The 25,575-nt window shown below is 42.1% G+C and overlaps 1 protein-coding gene and 1 pseudogene across 2 annotated transcripts; one reads left to right on the top strand and one right to left on the bottom strand.

The window, feature by feature from the left end:
* The first annotated feature begins 45 nt into the window (after positions 1-45).
* CHCHD4 (coiled-coil-helix-coiled-coil-helix domain containing 4) lies at positions 46-12,772 on the top strand. 2 transcript variants are annotated; one of them, XM_003826233.4, is made up of 3 exons: positions 46-179; positions 8,316-8,414; positions 11,650-12,772. In XM_003826233.4, exons 1-3 carry the CDS (start codon positions 158-160, stop codon positions 11,955-11,957), a joined length of 429 nt encoding a protein of 142 aa, XP_003826281.1. In that variant the 5' UTR covers positions 46-157; the 3' UTR covers positions 11,958-12,772. The 2 variants fall into 2 exon arrangements, with proteins under 2 accessions (XP_003826281.1, XP_063458787.1); XM_063602717.1 differs by lacking the exon at positions 46-179 and adding an exon at positions 2,752-2,919.
* A 2,916-nt stretch (positions 12,773-15,688) lies between these two features.
* The window catches only part of LOC100982930 (FYVE, RhoGEF and PH domain-containing protein 5-like), a 176,429-nt pseudogene continuing 166,542 nt past the window's right edge, over positions 15,689-25,575 (bottom strand).

Below are 25,575 nucleotides of genomic sequence, written 5' to 3'. Positions count from 1 at the left end.
GGCGCCGAGGCAGGCGCGCGGCGGGCAGGCCTGGGAGGGGGCGGGTCCGCGCGGGCTTCGGAGGAGCCCGCCCTGCCAGAGGAGAGGGAGGTCACGGCGTAAAGGTGCAGCTGCCGCCACCGCCGCTTCTGCAAGGTCTCAGGGACGGGCTGCAGCCATGTCCTATTGCCGGCAGGAAGGTAGGGAGGGCGGGCTGCCACGGAGACCGGCCTACGAGGGCCTGCGGGAGACACGCGGGCCCCGGCGCCCCGCGACCACGCCGGGCGCGGGCCACCTGAGGCGCGGCCCAGGTGCCCACCCTGGGACACTCGGAGGCGGGCCGGCTGGGGGGTCGCTACTCCTGTTTTGCGGATGAGAAAACCGAAGCTCTGGGGGGAACGGGGCTGGTCCAAGGTCACAGTGAAGCCCGAACCCTGACCTCAGAGGGGCCTGTGCGTAGGAAGTCGTAAACTAGGTCCGGTTGGGGCACGGGAAGTGCCGAGCACGTTGCGTGTGGCTCGAAACTGGGAATGTATGGTGGTTAATTATTACTACCGCTCCTGCCATACCCCACGTGTTTACATTTTGCACGCGCCTTTAAAAGGCGCGTCCCGAAAAGTTGCCACTCGGGGTAGCGTGTGCTGTGCTGGAGTGCTAGGAGTTCCACTAACGGGAATGTTTTTGAGCCCCCTGCTACCTGTCAGGCACTGTTCAAGGAAACTTGCCTGGCTTGTCTCACAGATCTCGCCGCGACCTTTGTAAGTCAGGCTCTGTTGTTGGTCACATTTTACTGAAGAGCAAAGTTAGACACAGGAGACATGGCTAAAGCCACTCAGCCAGCAAATCGTGGAGCTGGGGTTTGAGCCTGGGCATTGTGACCCCAGAAGAGCCTTATCCAATCTAGTGCCCAGTGGATTGCAGGGAGAACCCTGCCTACTTCCCACCCCAAAGTTGAGCTCTGACCACCTACTGCTTCCTTGATGTTACTCTACCCAAGAGCTCAGAAGTACCCGAGCCACAGGTCGGAGGGCCTCCCCACACACTGCCACAAACTGGCTGCTTGGCCCCGAGCTCCCACCTAACCCCTCCGGGCCCTGGTATCCAGTGTTGTAAAATGAGATGTTGGGCTTCACTGATACAGCAAATATTCATGAAGCACCTTCTCTGCGCCAGAGAAGGGGGATGGATGGTTATAAAACTACAGAGAGAGTTGGAAGTCCCCTAGAAATTCTTTGGTGAATACTCCAGCTCCGTCAGTTAATTCAAGCAATCTGAAGCCCAGAGAAGGAGGTGGCCTACCTGTAGTTACACATCCAGTTAGGAGACTAGCTCAGCCTAAAATTCTGAGCCTTTTCCCTGGTAGCGCTGTCTGCTTCTAGAACCTCTCCTCCTCTGGGTCGTAAAGCCATAAGACTCACTCTTTAATGAGTACTATTATATTTCCGCTGATGACTACTTAATGTGTGCCATAAGCAAAAGTCCTCTGCCCTCACCACTCTTGTTTTTAATTTCGAGTCTTTCTCTAATTTACTTCATTTAGCAAATAATTTTTGAGCCTTTGGGTATAATGAGGCTGTGCTGATAAACAAGACCCTCCTCTTTGAGGATTTACGGGAGGCAGTTTTCTCTGGAAAGGGGAGGCTAGGTCCATCTGCCTCCAAAACATGGAGCCCTATCTTTTCCTGCTTCAAAGATCTCTCTTAGTTCGGAGATGAGTGAGAATTGAAAGCACTCACTTATAGGCCTTCCTTAGTATTTATCTTATCCATACCACTGTCCCCGTAAGAAGTCCCTAACTTCCCCCCCCCCCCGCCCCCCACTGATCCTTTATGCTTCCCATAGGATTTTAAAAAAATGATCCCAAACTGCTTACTGTATCAGAGCTTATGTGATCTGGCCCTGTCTGCCTTTCCAGCCTGGTCTCTTCCCACCCTTTTGCTGCCCAGCCTCTAGCCTCTTGGCTATTCCCTTGGTTTGGTATATCCTGCCTTCAGCTCTTCCGTGGCTGACTCCTCATCCTTTAACATTTAGCTCCAATATCACCTCCTGACCCTTTGTGTCTTTCACATCCTGAACTGTCTGAAATGACCTTTTTTATTTTTTGCCATCTTACTTCCTGCCTGTCTTCTCGCACTAAGCTGAGAGCATCAGATGGGCTGTGGAATCCCCAGCATCTAGCACAGGGCTTGGTGTACAATGGGTGCCCAAATCTTTATTGAATCATGCATTTACCTGCCCTCTGTCCTGAGTGAATCACTTGCCTGTACAAGTTTATTTCAGGGGTCCACCTGCTACCCAGCCTTCAGGTTAAACTCGTTGGTTTGGCATTCAAGGGCTGTCAGCCCCGCACCTGGGCCTTGGGCTAGCCACACTTCTCCTGTGTCAGCACCATAGTGTTTCTTTCTTAGTTTCCTCTTTCTAATGCAGAGCCTGCCCACTCCTGTTCAGTCAACAATTATAGAGCACACGTGATGTGCCAGCCATTGGGCATATAGTGGTGAGCAAGGTGACACATTCTCTGCCCTCCTGGCATGGTGGAAGAGATTGCCATTAAAACATCACCAGACAAATGCATGATTACAGACTGTCATAAGTGACATGAAGGAAAAGCCCAGCATGCTATGATCGTTTAGTGAAAGGCTCTATGGGGTCTCAGAAGGCTTCCTGAGGCTTTAGACATCCTTTTAAATGCCACTTTCTTAAGAAAACCTTTTGCAATCCTAAACACGTGTGAGCGAACACTACTTAAAACCCTCCTTTTGCCCTCCAGGCTTTGCCCAGGATGGTTCCTTCTGGAATGTCTATTCCCCTCCTTCCCTCCCTGAAGCTCTTTGTCAGGGACAAAGGTAGGATCCCTCCCCTTCCGTCTTCTCCACTGGATGCCTGTGTCGTATTCATCTGTGACCACCAGGTACTACCACAGAGCTGGAGCTGAGGAAGGTTTGTTGAGCTAAACTTCTAACACTTGCATTCTTCTTAACACTTTGTCTGAAAGCCATTTGTGTATTCTTCACAGACACTTGATTCTGTATGGGGGAGTTGTATCTTTCAAAGGGGTTAGATTCTAAACATGAAAGTCCTTAGCAGTCAGATTTATCAAACTCTTAGAAACCCCTTACCTCACTCAAAATACACCACAGGCACCACTCCCTCTGGCTTTAGATCTCTTTCTTGGGTTGAGCTTCAGAAAGTAGTGGTTGGAATTGTATCACAGGTGTATTGAATCAACTTAGCCAAAAACGAAAGAAAATAAGTCCTTAGTGCAGGTTGCCATTCTCAAACATGACCCTGGGGAGTCAGCATCCATGGGAGACAATAAACTGCTTCCTCTGCAGGACACAGGGGCATTCCTTCTGGGGTGGATGAGCTGAGAGATTCTGGTGTATAAAGATCCTCCCCTTTCATGGGGGAAATCAAACTACTCATCCAAGGGATTTTTTGGTCTCACTCACTTAATGGTGATAACCATTCTGTCTTCCTGCTTTCTGCTGGGACTGGGTGACAGAGCAGGAGTAGCGTCATCTCGGACAAACACTGGCACTTTAAGTTCCAGCTCCCTTTCTAGCCTCATGCATTTCAAGGAAGTCACTTCTCTTCTAACTACAAGCAGCCAGAAAGAGCAGACAGTAAAACACAGACAAGACAGCTGGGACACAGAGGGAGGTGGGGGGAAAGTCTCTTGGGTGACTGCCAAACTTCACCCTCATACAATGGGCCCCAGTAAAACTGTGGGCCTTAATAAGCACATTCCTTTCCCTTCAGGTGTACTAAGATAGGGAAGCTAAAAGCAGTCTTGGGGGGATATGCCTGCAGCTGCAGAAAGATGTATGGAAACAGACACACGAGTCTGCCTCCCAGATAAGCACAACAAAGAGACACAGGAGCAGTCCAAGCCTCTGATAAGCTCTCCCACCCTGAATCCTTAAAAACTCTTAGTCTGTAAGAGAGTGTGGCTCTGACCTAACTCAGCCAGCAGCCCCTCTCAGGTTTGTTTAAAATAAACCTGTCCCTGTTGACTGAAAAGCCACCCTTCGTGTTTCTCTCCTCTTTAATTCTTACACTGGGGTCTTCAAGCCCTAATCCAGAGTTGTTTCTCCATTCATTTTTTTCAACAAATATTGAACACCCACTTTGTCCTTGGCACTATTCTGGGCTCTCAGGATACTGCAATGAACAGAATAGACAAAAATTGCTGCCTCTGAGGAGCTGACATTCCAGTGGGGGCATCAAGTGGTAAACATACATAGTATGTTGGGTGAGGAAAAGCACTTTGGAGAAAGATAAAGCGGGATAAGGGAGATGGGCAGTGGTCAGGGATGGTGGCATCTAAGCAGGAGGTGAAAGCAGGGAGAAATCGCTGTGAGGGTACCTGAGGGAAGGGAAGGTGCTCCTGGAGGACAGAACATCCTGTGCAAAGGCCAGAGGTAGGCATGTGCTCAGCACATTCAAGTAAAAGCAGAGGCCAGCGTGGCTGGAGTGGAGGGAGTGATGGTGGGAGATGGGGTCGAAGAGGTGAGGGATGCAGCTCTTTCTGGATGTATTTGAAGATCGAGCCATTCTAATTTGCTGTTGGAGATGTGAGAGAAGGACGGGTTGGGGTGGCTCTACCGAGAGTAAAACTAAACAGCTGGGGGTGGAAGGTGTCTTTGTATCTGACTGCTCACTCAGTTCTGTTCTCAGCCCCACCCTGAAGTCCTGCACGCAGAGTAACCCCTCGGGCCTCCAGTTCCCCACTCTGACCAAGGTTCTGGGGTGGGGACTGAGTTGATTCTGGGTGACCTCCTCCTTGTGCACTTTGAATTCAGCTTTCTTCACTGGTTAAGTCAGAGAGCACTCGACCATCAGCTCTCTCATTTCCAAAACATTATTGACATCTCTGAGCCTGTGATTGTCTCTTTTCCTGGCCATGCTATCCTTGATGCCCTTTAAAAATTGCTGTCAAGTGGGATTCCAGCTGACAGCAGAAACTCATTTCACCTCCCCAACCACGTGAGGTAGGTAGGTGGAGCTGGTGGTAAGGCCTGGTTTCTGAGGCCCAGATGGTACCTGAGCTCAGGCAGTGGGAAGTGCTTAAGCCCAGATTTGAACTCCAGTTCTCAGACTCTCTGTGATATTGAAATATTGAAGCCACTGTGCACCAGAGGGTTTAAGGTAGTTTTCCACCTCCTTCAGAACATGCATATTCAACTGCTTTTAAAGCTTATCTTAGAAATAAAAACACAAGCACTTTTAAATTTTATTTCTCTAGAGAAATTGCTGACAAATGTCATGAGAACTACTAGTCTAGCTGATTGTCCCACTAGTTGGCATCTTATGACTAGTCTGACCAGTCCTTTCTTTCACAGTTAGGTCTGTTAGGAATAGGTAAGCCTTGTCCTTGCATCAGTCCTTGAATCGACTTTTAAACGTTCCAGAAAGCAAAGGCCCTCTAGGACAGGCATGCAATGGACAGTTTGTAGGGGACATACTCCGGATCTTTCAGACCAGAGTTCCTGTTCCTGTTCTGCCTTCATTTACTGCATGTCTTTTGGTCTGTTTCTCAGATCCTGTGGTCTCTGTAAAATGGAGATAAAGTAATACCCACCAGTGAACTCACAGATGTAATAAAACACATTGCATGGGACAAAAATGTGTAAAAGATACAGCTGTTACTGTTCTACTTTCGATCCAGTGTGAACTGTGCTACAAGGGAAAATGTCCAGGAAGGCACATGTGAGGACTTGGCCCAGTGGGAGGGACCTGGAATTCTCAGTGGGATTGTGCTAGGCTGGTGTTTCCTAACCTGGCTGTGTATCACAGTCACCTGTGAAGCCCGTGAGCTGCATGGACATGGCAGAGAGCTCGATTCAGCTTTTCTTGGGTGAGGCCTGGTCTCTCTATGTATGGCAAACCCCAGGAGGGCCTCATACTTTACCACGTTTGGACCCTTTGCTTTCTGTGCCTGTGACTGGGTCTCACTGTTGGGCTGCGCTGAGCTGCCATCTCGGTAAACAAAACTGCCAGAGCTGAGTTGCGAAATTTGCATCAGCTCATTCTGCTTAGCGTTCAACATTTTTACAGATTGCTTTTGAGTATTTTGGAAACTGGCCAGAATAGTAGAACCAAGGTTACTAGGTACTTTAACAAGCCCTGGCTGCCTGGTCCAAAAGCTTTCCCAAGTCAGCCACAGGGGAAAAGCAGTCTCCTGTTGGATGACATGCAAGGTATTGAGGCAGAGACCAGCTCTGGGAGCAAAAGCCTCCAGTGGGTTGGGGGTCCTGGCCCCGTGTGCTGAGGGTTTTTTGTTGTTACTCTGTTCTAGTATAAGAGACCCTGTGCAGTGTGGGCATGGTGTAAGGCACCAAAGTGCCCTCCCTCTGTCCCCTGAACTGTCCTTCTCACTGGAGATGTCGCTCGGTTTTTGTTGTCACCGCCCCCTGCCTTCCAGAAGCCTCTTCCTTAATTACTTCAGCCCAAGCATGGGCCCAAACCTTTTTCCTTGCTTTCCCCTCAGCATAGCTGTGACTGAACTTTTCTAAATATAAACAAAAAGTATAAAGTGATCAGAGATGCCCGCAGCTTTCACAGGGCCACGTTTCTGCAGGTCAGGCCTCTGCGCCCACAGTGGCCACTCACTCAGAGCCATGCACTGTGGCTGTCTGCCAGACACTTTTGGCCATACCTGAAGAAGTCTTCTTAAATGCTTGGCACCTCCTATCCCCTTCCAGATGAGGGTCCCAGTACCCCAGATCTCCTGGGATCAGAATGCATGGTCAGCTGGTCTGTAGAATTTGTCATTCACCTTCACCAGGAAAACACAAGAAAGATCTTGTTTGTTTACTTGGCAAACATTTCACTTGATTCTAAGCTTTTTGGGGCAGAGGTTGGGTCGGAATTTATTGTATTTATTCATTGCCCAAGGTGCACAAGCTCTCAGGCAGTGCCCAGTCATGCTAAGTGCTCAGTGTCAGCTGTCGATTATTCTTGTGCAAATGTTGGTGCGGGGCAGTATGGGTGTGTAGAAAGGATCTCCAACAGTGTAGACTTCAGAGAATCCTGTCCTGTGTGGCCCAGCAAGTTACTACTCACAGCCTCAGGCTCACCACCATTAAAAGGGGATGCTGCTACCTCCCTCTCAGGGTGGCGATAGGATGGAGGAATGAGCTCACACGGAGGACCAAAAGATGGACTGGCTCTGTCTGTTCTCTGGGGACAGCTGGAGAAACTGATGACCCACCGTGCAGCATGGGGTACTGAGGACAAGGTGCTCCTTGCCCACAATGGGAATATCTGACACATACCTGTGGTGTGGTTAGCTGATGGCCAAAGTTTTTAGGAAGGTGAGGTAAAGTGTTGACAGCTACAAGGTGTAGCAGAGAGGGCTGTAAGGACCTCCCTACTGCTTAACTCAGCCTTGGTTTTCTGTTGTACTCGATGGGGGCTGAGGGTGATAATACTTCATAGGGGGTCACTGTAAGGCAGTGATTGCACCCACCCTGGTTTGGCCAGGACTGATGTGCTTTTCTGTGCTCACCCAGCCTCCAATGAGGAGAAGCTCCTAATATAAAATGCATTTGACTCTCACTGGTCTGTTTTCCTGGAGCCCTCAGACCTTCCGGCAGCCAGGCCCCAGGGTGAGGGCTCTCTGGTTGTGAACAAGGTGCTCTGCACTTTAGGCCTGCTGGCTTTCCCATGCTGGTCCTCACAGGACCACAGTCCTGACCCTAACCACTGTTGGGTTTGTCCTAAAAAAATAAACTGCAGATGGTCACAGTTAAAAAGATCTGAGAAGTGCTCCTCCCACTGCCCCCCTCCAGTTATTATACTTGTTGGGAAATGGTCCCCCGGCCTCTTGGACTGTGGGGAATGGAATGGCTGCAGTGTTCCTCACCTTATGACCCTTCCTTCTTCCGGCCACGATTAGGAGCCCAGAGGCCTAGTGGGGGGTGCTGGCTGTGGTCACTCTCAGACCACCTGTGTCCTCAGCCTTTCAGAGGCAGGGGCCTGTGGCCGCATCAGCTATGTGGGCTGCAGTGATCTGTAGGCTGAGGACCCACATCACTGCACACTCACTTTGCCAATGTGCTCAGTCTTCCTTCAACTTTTTATGCTTTCTGAACCCTGTGGGTCAACCCCAGGACACTCTTTTTCTTCAGTGCTTTTTTTCCTGCCCTGCCCCTTATCCATCCCCTTTAGTTTCCTACCCCTAGCATATGAGAGCAGTTTGATGGTCACCTCACATAGGGATGGCATATGGGAGAGTCTTCAAACTTGGTTTGTGTGGTGGCTGCTTTGGGTTTAAAGCTGATTCACTGCTCTTGAATGAAATATTTCTTCCTCTGTTCTCCAAACACTAGGGAAGGATCGAATCATATTTGTAACCAAAGAAGATCATGAAACTCCAAGCAGTGCAGAATTGGTGGCTGATGACCCCAACGATCCATACGAGGAGCATGGTGAGTGACATATGGCCTCCCAGGGACCCACATCAGGGCACTGGGGAGAAGCTCAGTGTTCTTAATTCCTTTCCCATGTTTTCCTAGCCAAGGCCGAGTTTTCAGGTATCTATTCTCAGCCATAGACTATCTCTGAGGGCAGTGGTTTATCTTCCTCGGAGGTTTGAGGGACTGTGCTTTCCAGCCGTGTTCTGATGTACTTCCCTGGCACAACAGCTAAGTTTTGGGAGAGGGTATTAGTAGATTCCAGCAGTTATAGGTAGGTTAAGGTGAAAGGGTTTTTGCTCAGACAAGTTGCCAGACTGAATTCTGCCACATCTACCAACTTTATTAGCAAGTAGACAGTCATTCACCTTGTTCTGTAAGGTTGGTGAAGTCCCTGCTGTCTCTAACTGCTCCAGCAAGCACCTTACATGAAAAGGTCACTTGCCACAGACAGCTTTCCAGCAGCAGGATTCAGCTAACCTAGTCAGAGCTGTTGCACACTCCTTGGTTAATGGCTGAATATAACAGTGGTCGCTTAGGCCTAGAACATTGTTCCAAAGGATTTGGGCTGCTAAACTCACTAGATACTTACTACTGCAGACCGTGTGAGGTGGATGTGTGTGTGCAGTGTCCATGAACAATCTACGTATTGTACAGTAGTCACTTCACCAATCAAAAACCACTTCTGATGTCCATGATGACAACTAATCTTCTAGTGCTAACTGGTAATTGAAGAGCTTGAAGCAGCCGCCTCGAGAATATGGGCTCCTGATTGGAATTTCTCAAATGCTAACTGATGTGTGTCTATTCCTTGTAGGACCCTTCACTTGTTGCCCTGACTGCTCCTAGGGGTTAAAGCATAAAATACATATCCAGCACCCAGTGGGAGCAGTGGGAAATGCAGACGTTATACAAAGTGTTAGCATTCTGAGAAAGACAGCTGCAAGGGTAATCTTGATCAGGGCTTACATGTCAATTCTAGTACCTTGCTTATCTTTAGATCCATATTAAGCACATTTCATTAATTGATCAAGACTGTGGAGGCCTGCAGGACAAATCGGGCCTTGTTTTGTTTGCCTCACAGTGTTATTAAAAGCAGTATGTATCTGCCTTTAGACTGGTCTGCCCCCTCCAGATCCCACCATTCTTTACTGTCCCTGTTGTTTTTTTACCTGCTTCTGTCACTTGCAATGTATCTGCTTGGATAGTAGGTATACCATATGATGCATTTGGCTTTACAGCCCCTTATAGTGAATACTTTGTAAAAAGAAGCCTATAAAATGCAAAGAACTCTGGGACCCAAGTTTCAAGCTCTTAAACTGCAAAATTAGTAAGTGGACCAAGTAAGCCACCATTTTATGCCATCTACCTGCCTTCCAGCATCCAGCTCTGCAGCTGAGATGGTGCTTGGAATAGCTAAGAGTACCAAGAAAAAAAGGTGGCAGAATTAATTTTCCTAGAATCAAAACATCAAGAGGGCCTTAAAGATCATCTGATCCAATGAGAAAACTGGGGGCCTGGGCGGGGGCGGAGACTGACTCAGCCAGAGACTGGAACTTCAGGCCTTAGACTGCATGTTTGACAACACGCTGCATCTGAGCTTTATGTAACATGCCAAAGGTACCCTCTGTGTGGATTTATATTGTGTCCCTGAAATGCAAATTGGCACCATGTGCTTTGTGAGGAGGTATCTCATTCCAGCTCACCTGCCCCTAAGAAATAATGAAACAAGGACTCCTGGAGACCTAGGTTATAAATTTTTTGTTATGATTTTTTTTAATCAACCACCCGGTCAATTTGTACTGGGTTGTAATTTTTAAATGTCAGTATTACCTCTTTTGGAAACTGGTTGTGCAGGTTTGTGAGCAGATTTGAAGCTCCAGGGGGCAGCATTTGCAAATGTTTCTCCAGCACTGAGGTCCCTTTCAAGAAGTGGTGAGATGTAGGGGAAGGGGCATGGACTCTGGGAATCCTGTCAGCCCAGTCTGCAGTCCTCACTTGGACCATGAACCCCAGAGACTGCATGAGTAAACTGGGGTTAGTAGCACCCACTGCAGAAGGTTGTCAGAAGGCTTAAGTGAGTTACCAAACGTAGCTTAATGCAGGAGAACTTGATCTGCAACTGCTGATGGTCCTGGGGGTCTGCGCCTGCTAAGGGGGCAGCACTGGTTGGCATCGTCCTTGCTATCCCCATTTTACAAGTAAGGAACAGGAATAGCTACAGCAGATCCATTGATCAGTGGAGCTTCCCAAGCTGGAATTGAGAGGCAGGCGGGGTTTTGCTTAGGACTTTGGACGTTAGTGCAGAGTGCCAGGCTTGGGTACTGCCCTGGAGTGAAGAATCATGTGTAATTTCACAGGACCTTTTAGAGGCTCTCTTAGAAAGTACTTTCAGTCTCTTAATAAGAATCATGTAAGAAACTTCTATATGAATCATGTCTTCACAAAGCTGAAAATGAAGCCATCATTTTGAGAGCATTTTGGAAAACCAAGAAATACTATTTAGATGTGAATAAAGTTCAATGATAAGAAAAGGTATAAAAGTCAAAAGTAAGAAGCCTATCAATATAGTGAAAATGAAAACCCATCTATAACCTTGCTTCCTGCCCAACACATATGTGCAGTTTAACAGGTTTGGTTGATTTTTACAAGAATGCACTCGCACTAATGGTATGCCACCAGCTTCTCATTGTGCAGCACGTCTTGGACATCTTTCTTCGTCAGTACATAAGGAGCAACCTCCTCCTTTTCACCAGTCCCCAGGCTATGCTGAGCTTCTGAGAGCAGCTGCAGGGCAAGAGGGGCTCGGGGCAGGGGGCAGGGAGCATGGGGGTGGGGTGGTCCTGATCATCCATATGGGGAGGGGGATTGGAAAGAGGAGATCAATACCTCAGTTCCTTAAAGTGTTTGGGCTTTCAAAAAGCTCCTCACTAACCATCCAAGTGATCTCCTCTTCTTTGGGTTAAATGGGTCCCGGTATTTAATTCTTGGAGCACAGCCTCAGAGCACTGAGAGGTGGCTTAGAATAAATTAGTGTCACACATGGAGAAATATGTCATTGGTGGCTTCTCTCCCAGGTGGGCCAAGGAATGCTGGGTATGTGCTAGGCTTTAAACCTAATCCAAATCGAGGTGTGGGTCCATAGGCAACAATAGTTCCTGTTCTGCACCCCCTCAGTAGCCTGTGAGGACTGGACTAGTTTTGTATTTTCTGAAACTTTAGAGAACATCTCTCTATCTTCCTGTTCTAGGATTGATACTGCCAAATGGAAACATTAACTGGAACTGCCCATGCCTTGGGGGAATGGCCAGCGGTCCCTGTGGAGAACAGTTCAAGTCAGCCTTTTCCTGCTTCCACTATAGCACGGAGGAGATCAAGGGGTCAGACTGTGTAGACCAGTTCCGGGCCATGCAGGAATGCATGCAGAAATACCCAGACCTCTATCCCCAAGAGGATGAGGATGAGGAAGAGGAAAGAGAGAAGAAGCCAGCAGAACAAGCAGAAGAAACAGCTCCCACTGAGGCCACTGCAACCAAAGAAGAGGAGGGATCAAGTTAATGAAGGCCACAAGGCACTGGGCACCAGTCCTTTTGGAGTGGACCTTTTGCAAAAGGCCTTGTCATCACCTTCCAAGAAAGTTTCCCTCTGTTGTCCTGTGCATTATAATATACAAAATAACTTATTTTGATGATCAGGGGTCTTGACCTCTTGACATATACACTGAAAAAAATGGGGGTTGTATGTATGTGTGTCCTACCCAAACCTGTGGCCGCCACTTTTGAATTCTCAGATTGCCCTGAATTTTGCCACTTTTAAATAACATGCTGAATAAGCTCAGCAACTAAAAACCATTACCCAGGAAGGTTTCTTGTGAGTGAGCTGATTTATTCTGATTCATTATATTCCTTTTAGTAGATATTATGCCCCTTGGGAAAATAATACAAGTAATAGAAACAAAAACATCTTCTCTTAAAAATGCTGGGATGGGGCCATATCTACTAGCAGAGGCCAGATGGTCAGATATGATTTCTGCAAACCCGTCTTGACCTTGAGTATGTGAAGGGGTACTGTACTTCATTCCTGATACATTTTGGTTTCCATGTAGGTGTTGAGCTCCTGGTTTTCTGTGTTTGGACGATGAAGATTTGGACCCTTCCATTCATAATCCCTTTCTAAGTGAAGGGAGAGGCTGGCTTGGCTGTTCCTTGTTATTCCGAAAGCCCTGGTTTGGGGCCCATGTTCACACTGGCTCTCAGTCTAGTCAGGTGCAATGTTCTTGAGAGGTGGGGACCTAATTATTACCAGAGTAGCAGCAAGAGAGGAAACGTTGTGAATTAAGTATTCAATTAAAAGGAAACATGATTTCTACCTGATTTTGAATGTGTCCTTTGTTTTCACTAGTTAAAAATGTTTTCTATATAAAAAAGTATAAATTATGAACAATTCAATTGAAATTCCTCTTGAAAGATATTGGTAAACCAATTTGAGTCCGTTAAAATTTTCTGTGTTGAGTTCAAAGGAAGCTCATTTATTTTATATGTGAGCAGATGCCTTCACACAGACATTGCAGTTAGTCTATGAGGTGGGGAAGGCTCTTCCTGTTTGAAAATAGATTAACTTGCCTAAGGTAACTGCTAGACAGTTTTCAGGCTGTGGCATAGTAATGCCTCATTTGTCTCAAATGTGTTAAGTTATTTATGTAAAAAATTGCCTTAAAACTTAATAGCTTGAAACGAGGAATCTGGGCATGGCTTACCTGGGTTCTCTGGCTCAGTGTCTCATGAGGCTATGATACTTGTAGTCATCTCAAGGTGGGACAGGCCTTTCAAGATCGCTCGAAGTGGTTTCTGGGAGGGTTCGGTGGGTTGAATCTTGTGGGTTGTGGATTGAGGGCCTCAGTGCCTTACTGGCTGTTGGCCAGACACCTCCTTCAGTTCCTTGCCACATGGCCTTTGCCTTAAAGGGTCAGCTCACAACATGGGAGGTGGCTTCCATCAGAGCAAGCGAGAGAGCAAGATGGATGCCAGAGCCTTTTCATCACCTAATCTCAAAACGGACATTCCATAACTTTACCATAGTCTATTTGTTTGTTAGAAGTGAGACACAGCCCACACTCAAGGAGAGGGACACAAGAATACGAGTAACAGGAAGCTGCCTGCCACACTGGAGAATGAGGCGCCACCATGTTAAAGCTTGAAGGCATGGTTAAAATGCAAGGATTTGTGGTTGGGAGGTGTATGGAGGTAGAGAACTGCTTTCTATATCCAGAGCTTTTTTAAACCTTGCTTGATTAGGAGCTAAGAACCTGGAGCTGGCCAAGCATGGAAGGCGTGACAGACCCTAACGACTTCTTTTAACAGAGTTTTGCACATTTAAAAACCATATTTCTTTTGTTAAAATTTTGGTCACAATCAAGGTGTTACTGTTTTGTGACCATGTCATGTACCCCATTTATTTGATGCATTCATGGAATCTACAGTTCCAAGCCCTAGGGACATAGAGTGATTCATTCATGGTACTGCCCATGAAGCTACAATCTAGCCAGGAAGTCAACATTTACTAGAAAGCAGAAAGGAATGGATGAGTGTTACACAATGGTGCTGGATTTTCAGGGCTGGGTTCTTCCAGCCATGGTAACTTACAGCAGAGATTCTCAAACTGTCTGCCCAACTCGACTTGGGTTAGGCAAAGGGTTCCATCCTTTTCCACTTATCACTGGAAAAACAAATTGGTGATAAGGAATTGGCACCGTATAAGCAATTGGAAGTGGGTGGAGATTATGCTTTACTACAAGGGGTTTGGATAATTCATATTTAAGTTGCTGTGTATCTTTAAATGTAAGAACACCAATAGATCAAAGAGTTAATGATTCAGATAAATGCAAGTTGATAATTTTTAAAGAACAGCAATAATTGAAACAAAGGCTGCTCAAAATAACACTGATTTGGAAATGCAATTACCAACACAATGTTTTATGTCTGTTTTGTTTTGTTTTGTTGTGTTGTGTTTTAAGAGAGTTTCGCTCTGTTGTCCAGGCTGGAGTGCAGTGGCATAATCATGGCTCACTGCAGGCTCAACCTCCTGGGCTCAAGCGATCCTCCTGCCTTAGCCTACCAAAGCGCTGGAATGCTCAGCCTGTTTTGTATTTTTGTGATATAGGCAAGTGCAGCATATCAGCCAAGCTTCTTAATAGAACACTACATTCTAGTCCTTAGTTCTAGGACTGTACAGATTTTAACATGTATTTATCTTAGAAACAGGGTCTCACTCTGTTGCCTAGGCTGGAGTGCAGTGGCACAATCATAGCTCACTGCAGCCCTGGACTCCTGGGCTCAAATGATTCTCCCACCTCAGCCTCCCAAGTAGCTGAGACTATAGGCGTGCTCCACCATGACTGGCTAAGTTTTAATTTTTGTAGAGATGGGGTCTCACTATGTTGCCCAGGCTAGTCTCAAACTTCCGGCCTCAAGCAATTCTCCTGCCTCAGCCTCCCAAAACACTGGGATTACAGGTGTAAGCCATCATGCCCAGCAGAGACTCATTTTCACATAACGGCTGCTTTCTTGTAGTTTTGAGACATTATGAGTTACTAAAATATTATGAAGTTAAAATCTGAAGTCTGATATAAAATGGCATAGTAATTGCACATGAACAGGCTGGCTACAGCTAAAAGCAGCTCTTAGATTTTCACAGTGGAGCCAGAAAAGCAGAAATTTCATTCCTTGCCTTTTTCATGAAATAACTAGCCCAAGGTTATATTGTTAATGGATATATCTCAGGAAAATGTGAGCATTGAACACTTAATATATCGAATACTGTTAAATTTTCAGTTATGGTAATGCCACTGTGATTATGTTTAAAAAGGAAAATCCCTACATTTGATAGAAATATATTGACTTTTGTTGATGAAGTTATATTACTAATGGGATTTGTTTCAACATAAGATGGAGAAGTCGTAGGTGTAGAAAAAAGAAGATTGGCCATAAGTTCATGACTTTTGAAGCAGGGTAATGAATGCAAAGCTAATATTATACTATCCTTTCTGTTTTTGTGTGTATTTCAAGTTTTTCTATAATAAAAAGTTTAAACCTTGGAAAAAGATACCATAAACAGGGTAAAAAACAGTTGCAAACCCAGAGAAGGTATTTGTAGCACATATGATTGGCAAACAATTAATATATAGAATATCTAATGGACTCCTAATAATAAAACTACAGATAACCCAATAGGAAAATGGGCAAAAGACATGAACAGACTATTCACAGAAAATGAAACAAGAATGTCTAACGTTCATTTGGAAATATATTTATCCTCATTATTCATCAAGGAAATACAAAATAGAAAATAAAACAAGTTACAATTTCAAACTTACCAAATTGAGGAAAATGAAAAACATTGATCACAGTGTTGGCTAAGAGGAAAACTCTTACACATTACTGGTATGGGAGGTAAATTTATAAAACTATTTGGAAAACAATTTAGCATAAATGAATGTAAATAAACACAGGCATAATTTACAAACAAGCAAATTCTGTGGTATGGACCATAGAGAAAATATGGCACATATGACCAGGAAATATCTTTTTTTTAAAAAAAAAAGTCCCCAAAACATTTATTCACCAAACTTCCTAACTCAATTTTAAGCAAAATGTAACAATGAATTAATAATCTGTGCAAGTGCTGACAGGCATGCAGACTGGTGTGACCTCTATGAAAGGGATTTTGAGACTATCTAACAACAACTACAGATGCGCATTTACCTTTTGAGTAGGTAAGCCCACTGCTCGGAATTTACCCTGAATCCACATCTCCACAAATAAAAAACAAGATATGCACAAGGTTATTCATTGCAGCATTAGATGTAATAATACAAGACTGCAAACATCCTAAATGCCTATCTACAGGAGACTGGTTGAATAACCACGGTACATTACACAATTGAGTACTATGTAGCCATAAACAAGAATAAACATCTCCATGAACTAATATAAACCAACTTGCAGGCAATGTTAAGTGAAAAAGTAGATATGGTATGTCCACTCAACAGGCCTACAAGTTACAGCACTCAGTAAAATTAAGTATGCCTATAGTCCAGATCTTGGTTTCCAAAAACCAATCTCTCATTAAAAGGGCTCCTTGGAAAAATGGCTGATTCCAGGTCAAAGGCAGGGGAAATGCAAGATGAGCCTGGAACATCTTTTTGTGCCAGAAAGTAAGAAAATGCTCAAAGATGAATGGGGGCATGTCAGAAGGACACAGCTATAACTGTTAATAGTATAGTACCCAGAATACATAAAGAACTCTTACAACCCAATTATAAAAAGTCAAATAGGCTGGGTGTGGTGGCTCACATCTGTAATCCCAACACTTTGGGAGGCTGAGGCAGGAAGACACTTGGGAGCCTGGGAAGCCGGGGCTGCAATAAGCCATGACCATGCCACTGCACTCCAGCCTGGACAACAAAGTGAGACTCTGTTTCAAAAACAAACACAAAAAACACAAAAGGCAAATAACCTAATTTAAAAATGAGCACAGAATTTGAATAGACATTTCTCCAAAGATACATAAATGGCCAGTAAGCACATCATAAGATGCTCCTTAACATCATTAGTCACTGGGATACCTACCACCTTCATACTCACGATGACAGCTGTAATGTGAAGAAACTCAAAAAAACAAAAAGCCAGGCTGTGTGTGGTCCTCACACCTATAAGTCCAGCACTTCGGGAGGCCAAGGCGGGAGAACTATTTGAGGCCAGGAGTTTAAGACCAGCCTCGGCAACTCCTGTCTCCAAAAAGTAAAATAAAAAATAAATATGGCTTTACAATGTTATTCTTTCCAGAATTTCTGATAATTTCAAGTGAGAGAGGTAAACATTTTTAGTTACATGATCAGATACCCCATACGATTCGCAGACAATTTAATCTATCTCCAGTCAGATGATTTACCATAAAGAAAGCCACCAAAAATTGTAAGCAGTCTGGATTCGTGTTTATTGAAACCAGTAATTAGAGACATCTTTTTTTCCCCAGCACTAGAAAGCAAGGTTCCACATAACTGCATACTGCACCTGCATAGAGCCACATCCCTGGACTAAGGCTGTGGGGGATAATCTGCAGTCATAACTTTAAGTTAGAAGCACCCATAAATTTAGTATATAGATGACAGTGAACTTTCACTTATAGCATCAACATTGTTAAGGTCATGATGTACAGAGCAGTCACTTTCAAATTCATTAAATTGATAAAACATGACAACGTCTTCAGTTTAAATACTGATTTTAAAATGCCCATAAAAAAAGTGCAAAGAATGTAATCTAGCAGCCTATCTGTTGCATTTTTAGGAATGACCAATTCATGGTCTTTATCTTGGCCATGTATTCAAAGTTGGGCTTTTCTTTCATTTTTTTATTTTAAAGACAAATAGCAGATGTAGCCATTATACTGTGTATAAATGTCATAAAATTGTCGTTCACAGTCTACCATACAAGTGTATGCTGCAAATAAAATGAATTTTACTTTAAAATGTAAAGGCTGTTTATTATTTGGCCTTTGGTTTCAATGCTTGAAAACCCCAAAATAACAAAACTCATCTCCCTTCCTCCCACCTCCCAAAAAGAACCCTGCAGCTCCACAGACTAAGTGACCCCACCTTTAGTGTGACCATAAGCTCTTTGGCATCTATTGATGACCAGGAAACATCTAAAACAATATTCAAAGGAGCCTTGTTTACATGTTCCTAAAAGATTGGGTAAAGATATTTTGTTTGATTCATGCAATGTCATTCTATAAGAAGTGCTGATGAACTACAGCTTCACATGTCAACAAGGATTATTCTCAAAACAGAAGGCTTAGTATAGAAAACAACTTTCCAGGAATGAATCCAGAATGATTCCATATATATATATATAAGCTGTGAAATTAACAAAAATCTTAAGATATAATTGTATAATATATAGCAAAAACTTTAAAATGAAAAGATAAATAACAACACGTGATTTATTTAGGAGATTTTTGGTTCCATGCATTCAGAAAAAGATACATAGTGGCTTCAAATACATCAATAAACTCCCATTTTGTATAAGCTAAGTGGTGGCTTTGGTAAGGTTAATTCTTTTTAATATAATAATTATTATTCTTTAACATCAATTTCTCAAAAGATAATAAGGAGAAATATAACTTCAGAGATCCCTTGGAATATTTTGGGGGCATTTGCAAAGTAGGAGTCTTTTTTGTTTTTCCATGTGGATAGCCAATTGTCCCACCATATTTGATAATTGACTTAAAGTGCCACCTCTGTCAACACTAAGTTTACACATATGGGTGGATTAGTTTCTCGACATTCTGATTCATTGGTCTAATTGTATAAACCTACATGAACACCACATGGTTTTATTTACTGTAACTTGAAATTATACTTGATATCTAACAAGCCAAGCTTTCTGTCCTTTATTTCTCCTCTTATTTTTATCCTCTCCCTTCCCTACTTCCTTTCTCTTCTCTTTTCTTCTTCTGTCTCCAATGTTTATTGTTATTCTGGCTGCTTGTTCTCTAATATTAATTTTAAGATCGGATTGTAAATTTCTAATGTAATCCTTTTGAATTTTGATTGTTTATTAATTTGGGGGCTAATTGTTATACAGGGGATTCTGTGTCTTCCTATGCATGACTATAGCATAACTCTTATTTGGGCCTTCATTTGTGTTTTTATTAAGTTTTCCATTTAAGTTTTTATATATTTGTCCTAGGTACCATGAACTATGAATGGTATTCTTTTTAAAAATTGCATTTGCTATTATGTATTTGCTAGGGAATGAGAATACTGTTGATTGAATATGGATTCTATATATAGCCATCTTGCTGAAGTAACTCCTTATTTCTACAGGTTTCTCATTCTTACTGTTGAATATTACATTTTGAAAATCGTATGATGTGAAAAAGGTGATTTTCCTTTCCAATAGACTTAATTTTTTTCCTTTAGAGCATCCCTTACAATACTGAATAGCAGAATTTCACATCAGCACCATGGACATACTAATGACTCTAAAAGGAATGTTTCTACTTCCTTATCTTTAAAAATGTTTTCCGGCCGGGCACGGTGGCTCACGCCTGTAATCCCAGCACTTTGGGAGGCCGAGGCCAGCGAATCACAAGGTCAGGAGATCGAGACCATCCTGGCTAACACGGTGAAACCCCATCTCTACTAAAAATACAAAAAATTAGCTGGGCGTGGCAGTGTGCGCCTATAGTCCCAGCTACTCGGGAGGCTGAGGCAGGAGAATGGTGTGAACCCGGGAGGTGGAGCTTGCAGTGAGCCGAGATCACACCACTGCACTCCAGCCTGGGCAACACAGCAAGAGTCCATCTCAAAAAAAAAAAAAAAAAGTTTTCCAAAGATATGCTCGTAGACCATTTAAAGAAGTTGTCTTCTCATTTGGATTGCTAAAATATTTTATTGTGAATGAATACCAAACTTTCTAGATTATATTCTTCTGCATATATAGATATGATCATATTTTTCCTTTAATATAATAATGTGGTCATTTACTTGGACAGATTTTGTGATACTGAACTCACCTTGCATTATTGAGATAATATTTTATTATGTAGTCTTATGGTTAAATCATTGCTGAATTTTATTTTCTGACATTTATTTATGAAAAGTCCATCAGTGTGCACAATACAATTGGTATATAATTTTCTCTTATTTAGCTCTGTTTACTCTGTTTTGGTCTTAAGGTTATTCCAGTCTGATAAAATGAGTTGAGTATCTTTCCATATTTTAAAATTATTTTAATTTTATTTATATTTTTATATTTTATTATTTAAGGATTATACATTTACAACATTAAAAAAATTCCTACAATCCTATTTTTTGGTTCAGAGGGATTTTTACTAATGATTCAGTTGCTTTAATGACTTGATTTATTCAGACTTTTTTCTTTAGTTACTTCAGAAATGAATTATATAATTTAAAAGTTTGAACAAATGAACATATAACACTGTATCTCATAAAAAGAGATTGCACATTTTTTCTGGCACCCAAAGAATATTTCAATAATGACCATAAATTAGACTAACCAATTAGTAAATTATGTCAAATCGATATATAATAGGCCATGATCTCTATCCTCATTATAATTAAGCAAATTATAATACAAGATATAAAATATAAGGTATTAACAACAAAAGGATAGTCGATAAAAATTGCCTATCTACTTAGAGCATGTTAAACTCCAACCTAAATGACTTTGGGACAGTGAAAGATATCAAAACTGAAGTTTGGGACAGGAACAAATTTTCTGTGAAGGAAGTATTAAGGATACATATCTTGAGTTCAGTTCCTGAACTGTAGGAACTACTAGCTTTATACACCCTGGATATAAATAATTCAATTTATACAAATATCTTTTTTGTTAAAACGGGGACAGCAAGTCCTAATATTATGAAGCACAGAAAGTAAAGTATTCAATTTTTGAATTAGAAACACAGCATAAAACATAAGAAACATTAAAAAAAGCATAAAATGCTTATTATAATAACAGAAGGAGCATTGGACATCACAAAATCAGTATTTCTCATGAGACTCTGTGGCCTAACATAAACGTCTTAGACACTTTTCTCTTAAATGTACAGTAGTGGTTTTTCTGCTGACATAACAGACTAGAGACACAGAAGGACCTTCTGTTACAAATATGTAATAAGTCATTAATAGGGTTGCTCCTAAAAAAAAAAGAATATGTTATAAGCCATGTATAAAGTAACTTTTTAAATGTGTAACTGACTTTATAAAATACTATGGGAAATTCTCAGGGGATTAAAATGAAGAAGAATCTGGAACTAGGAAACCAGGTTCCCCTTAGGTTTTTGGGTTTTTTTTGTTTTGTTTTCTTTTCTTTTTTTTTTTTTTTTTAAGTAATTTTAACTTTTAGATTCAGGGGATAGATATGCAGGTCTTTGTTACATGAGTATATTGTGTGATGCTGAGGTTCGGGGATATGAACGATCCTGTCACCCAGGTAGTCAGCATAGTACCCAATAGGTGGTTTTCCATTAAGTCCTTGCCCCCATCTCCCTCTCTCCTCTAGTAGTCCCCAGTGCCTATTGTTCCCATCTTTATGTCCCTAAGTACCCAATGTTTAAGTTTCCACTTATAATGAGAACATGCAGTATTTGGTTTTCTGTTCCTGTGTTAATTCACTTGGGAGAATGTCCTCCAGCTGCAACCATATTGCTGCAAAGGACACGATTTCATTCTCTTTTGTGACTGAATAGTATTCCACGGGCTATACGTACCAAATTTTCTTTATCCCGTCCACCATTGATGGGCACCTAGGTTGATTCCATGTCTTTGCTATTGTGAACAGTGCTGCAATGAACATAGAAGTGGTTGTGTCCTTTTTGTAGAATAATTTCTTTTCCTTTGGGCATACCCCCAGTAATGGGATTGCTGAGTCACATGGTAGTTTTGTTTTTAGTTCTCTGAGGAATCTCCAAACAGCTTTCCACAGTGGCTGAACTAATTTACATTGCCACCAATAGTACGTAAGTTTTCCGTTTTCTCTGCAGCCTCACTGGCATTGTTATTTTTTGTCTTTTTAATAACAGCCATTCTGACTGGTGGGAGATGATACCTAATTGTGGTTCTGACTTGCATTTCTCTAATGATTAGTGATATTGACCATTTTTTCATATTTGGCCATTTGTATGCCATCCTTTGAGAACTGTCTATGTCCTTTGCCCACTTTTTAATGGGGTTGCTTTTTTTTCTTATAAATTTGTTGAAATTCCTTAGAGATGCTGGACATTAGACTTTGTCAATTGCATAGTTTGCAAATTTTTCTTCCATTCTCTGGGTGTCCATTTATTCTGTTGATAGTTTCTTTTGCTGTGCAAGAGCGCTTTAGTTTAATTAGGTCCTACTTGTCAATTTTTGTTTTTGTTGTAGTTGCTTTTGGGAACTTAGCCACAAATTATTTGCCAAGGCTGATATCCAGAATGGTATTTCCTAGGTTTTCTTCTAGGAATTTTATAGTTAGAGGTCTTACATTTAAATCTTAATTCATCTTAATTTTTGTATATGGTGATAGGTAGGGGTCCAGTTTCATTCTTCTGCATCTGGCTAGCCAGTTATCCCAGTACCATTTATTGAATATGAAGTCCTTTCCCCATTGCTTATTTTTGTTGACTCTGTCAAAGATCAGATGGTTGTAGGTGTGCAGCTTTATTTCTGGGTTCTCTATTCTGTTCCAATGATCTATGTGTCTGTTTTTGCACCAGTACCATCCTGTTTTGGTTACTATAGCCTTATAGTATGGTTTGAAGTTGGATAATGGGATGCCTCTGGCTTTGTTCTTCTTGCTTAGGATTGCTTTGGCTATTTGGGCTCTTTTTTGTTTTCATATGAATTTTAGAATAGTTTTTTCTACTTCTGTGCAAAATGAAGTTAGTAGTTTCATAGGAATAATGTTAAATCTGTAGATTGCTTTGGGCAATTTAAATGATATTAATTCTTCCAATCCAGGGGCATGGAATGTTTTTAAATTTGTGTCATCTGTGAATTCTTTCAGCAGGGTTTTGTAGTTCTCCTTACAGAGATCTTTCACATCCTTGGTTAGATGAATTCTTAGGTATTTTATTTGTTTTGTGGCTATTGTAAATGGGATTGCCTTCCCAATTTGGAAACCCAACTGGTTTCCCAGTTCCAGATTCTTCTTCATTTTAATCCCCTGAGAATTTCCCATACTATTTTATAAACTCAGTTACACATTTAAAAGGTTACTTTATACATGGCTTATAACACATTCTTTTTTTTTTAGGAGCAACCCTATTAACCGAATGACTTATTACGTATTTGTAACAGCTTGAATGTTACTAATGTATAGAAATGCTACTGATTTTTTTCCTTTCCTATTTCGATGCATTTTATTTCTTTCTCTTGCCTGGTTGCTATGGCTAGGACTTCTAGTACTATGTTGAATAGGAGTGGTGAGAGTGGGCATCATTGTCTTGTTCCAAGTCTTTTTTTTTTTTTTTTTTGAGACAGAGTCTCGGTCTGTCGCCCAGGCTGGAGTGCAGTGGCGCAATCTCGGCTCACTGCAAGCTCCACCTCCCGGGTCCACGCCATTCTCCTGCCTCAGCCTCCCAAGTAGCTGGGACTACAGGCGCCTGCCACCACGCCCGGCTAATTTTTTGTATTTTTAGTAGAGACGGGGTTTTACCGTGTTAGCCAGGATGGTCTTGATCTCCTGACCTCATGATCCGCCCACCTTGGCCTCCCAAAGTGCTGAGATTACAGGCGTTGAGCCACCGCGCCTGGCCTTGTTCCAAGTCTTAAGAGGAATGCCATTTGGTATCATGTTGGCTGTGGGTTTGTCACAGACAGCTCTTATTTTGAGGTATGTTCCTTTGATGCTTAGTTTGTGGATGGTTTTTTACTATGAAGGGATGTTGGATTTTATCCAAACCTTTTTCTGTGCCTATTGAGATGATCATATGGTTTTTGGTTTTAATTTCATTTCTGTGGTGAATCACATTTATTGATTTGTATATGTTGAACCAACCTTGCATCCCAGGAATAAAGCCTACTTCATCATAGCGAATCAACTTCTTAATGTGCTGTTAGATGTGGTTTGCTCATATTTTCTTGAAGATTTCTGCTTCTATGTTCATCAGGGAAATTGGCCTGAAGTTTTCTTTTTTCTTTCTGTCTCTGCCAGATTTTGATATCAGGATGATGCTGGCTTTGTAGAATGAGTGAAGGAGTCCCTTCTCCTTGATTTTTTGGAGTAGTTTCAGTAGGATCTGTGCCAGTTCTTCTGGGAGATACTTTAAAAGCCCTAAGTAAATAGATGTCCTCTGTTCAGTATAGGAAGTCACAAAGTTTCTGAGATTTCAATTCTCAGAAACATATCAGTTTAAACATTCATTGCAAACTCAATCATAATCTCAGCCGCATTTTCTATAGAACTTGATAAACTTAATGTAAACTGTATTGGAAAGGCAAATATTTCATTATCCAAAACAATCCTGAAAAAGAATGAAGCTGGAGGACTTATACCATTTCACTTCCAGTCTTATTACACAGGGACTCTAATTAGAACAGTGTGGTATTGTCAGAAGGACAGATACATATATTAATGGAATCAAATAGATACCAAAGAGATATACCTTCTGTGTATATGGCCAACTGATTTCTGACAAAGGTACAAACCAATCCCACGAAAAGGAAAGTTTTTCAACAAATGATGTTGAAATAACTGGATATCCACATGAGAAAAATGAACCTTGATTAGCACCTCACAGTATACACAAAGTTTAACTCAAGACAGATAATACATTTACCTACAGAAGCTAAGAATATAAAGATTTTAGCAGAAAAAATACGATACTATCTTTACAATTTAAATCTTTATTTTTATTGTGATGTATCAAATTAATTGATTTTCATATGTTGAACTACTCTTGCGTCTCAGGAATAAACCCCACGTGGTCATGGTGTATGATTCTTTTAATTTGATATTAAATTCTGTTTGCTACTATAAAAAAATTTTTAAAAATAGGCAGAGATTTCTAAAGACACAAAAAGCAATAGCCATAACAAAAAACAATAAATTAGGTTTCATAAAAATCACATTCATCAAGTCACACTTTAAAATATTAATAAGAGCCATATGCTGAGAAAATATTCAGAAAGCACTTACCTGCTTTATTTAGATTTGTATCTACATTATACAAAGAACCCCTTAAACTCTAGTATAAAAAGACATAAACAGAGACTTTACAAAACAAGACAAATAGGTAGCCAATAAATGAAAAATTGCTCACTACCAAAAGTCCTTAGAGAAATGCAATAAATATGCCAATGAGATTTCATTAGACATTCACTAGAATATCTAAGATGAAAAAGGCTGAAACAACAAAAATATTGGCAAGAATGTGAGTCAACCATCATCTCACATATTGCTGGTGGGAATGTAAAATGATACAATGACTTTGGGAAAAGTTTTAGCAGTTTAATTGAGTCAAATATACACTTGCCTTCTTGTTTTTTGTTTTTTGTTTTTTTTTTTAATTTAGACAGGGTCTCCCTCTGTCACCCAGGCTGGAGTGCAGTGGCCCAATCTCGGCTCATTGCAACCTCTGCCTCTTGGGTTCAAGCAATTCTCGTGCCCCA

This window comes from Pan paniscus, chromosome 2, assembly GCF_029289425.2.
Source record: "Pan paniscus chromosome 2, NHGRI_mPanPan1-v2.0_pri, whole genome shotgun sequence".
NCBI classification, from domain to species: Eukaryota; Metazoa; Chordata; class Mammalia; order Primates; family Hominidae; genus Pan; species Pan paniscus.
Note: the sequence above shows the minus strand (reverse complement) of the source record. Positions and strands in the feature narration are given on the sequence as shown.

Bases quoted from the DNA above. Each gene is read 5' to 3' on its own strand.
- CHCHD4 (XM_063602717.1), top strand. From the start codon at position 2,859: ATGCCTGTGTCGTATTCATCTGTGACCACCAGGTACTACCACAGAGCT. The intron at 2,920-8,315 runs GTTTGTTGAGCT...TCCAAACACTAG, and splicing joins CAGAGCTGGAGCTGAGGAAG to GGAAGGATCGAATCATATTT. The intron at 8,415-11,649 runs GTGAGTGACATA...TTCCTGTTCTAG, and splicing joins CGATCCATACGAGGAGCATG to GATTGATACTGCCAAATGGA.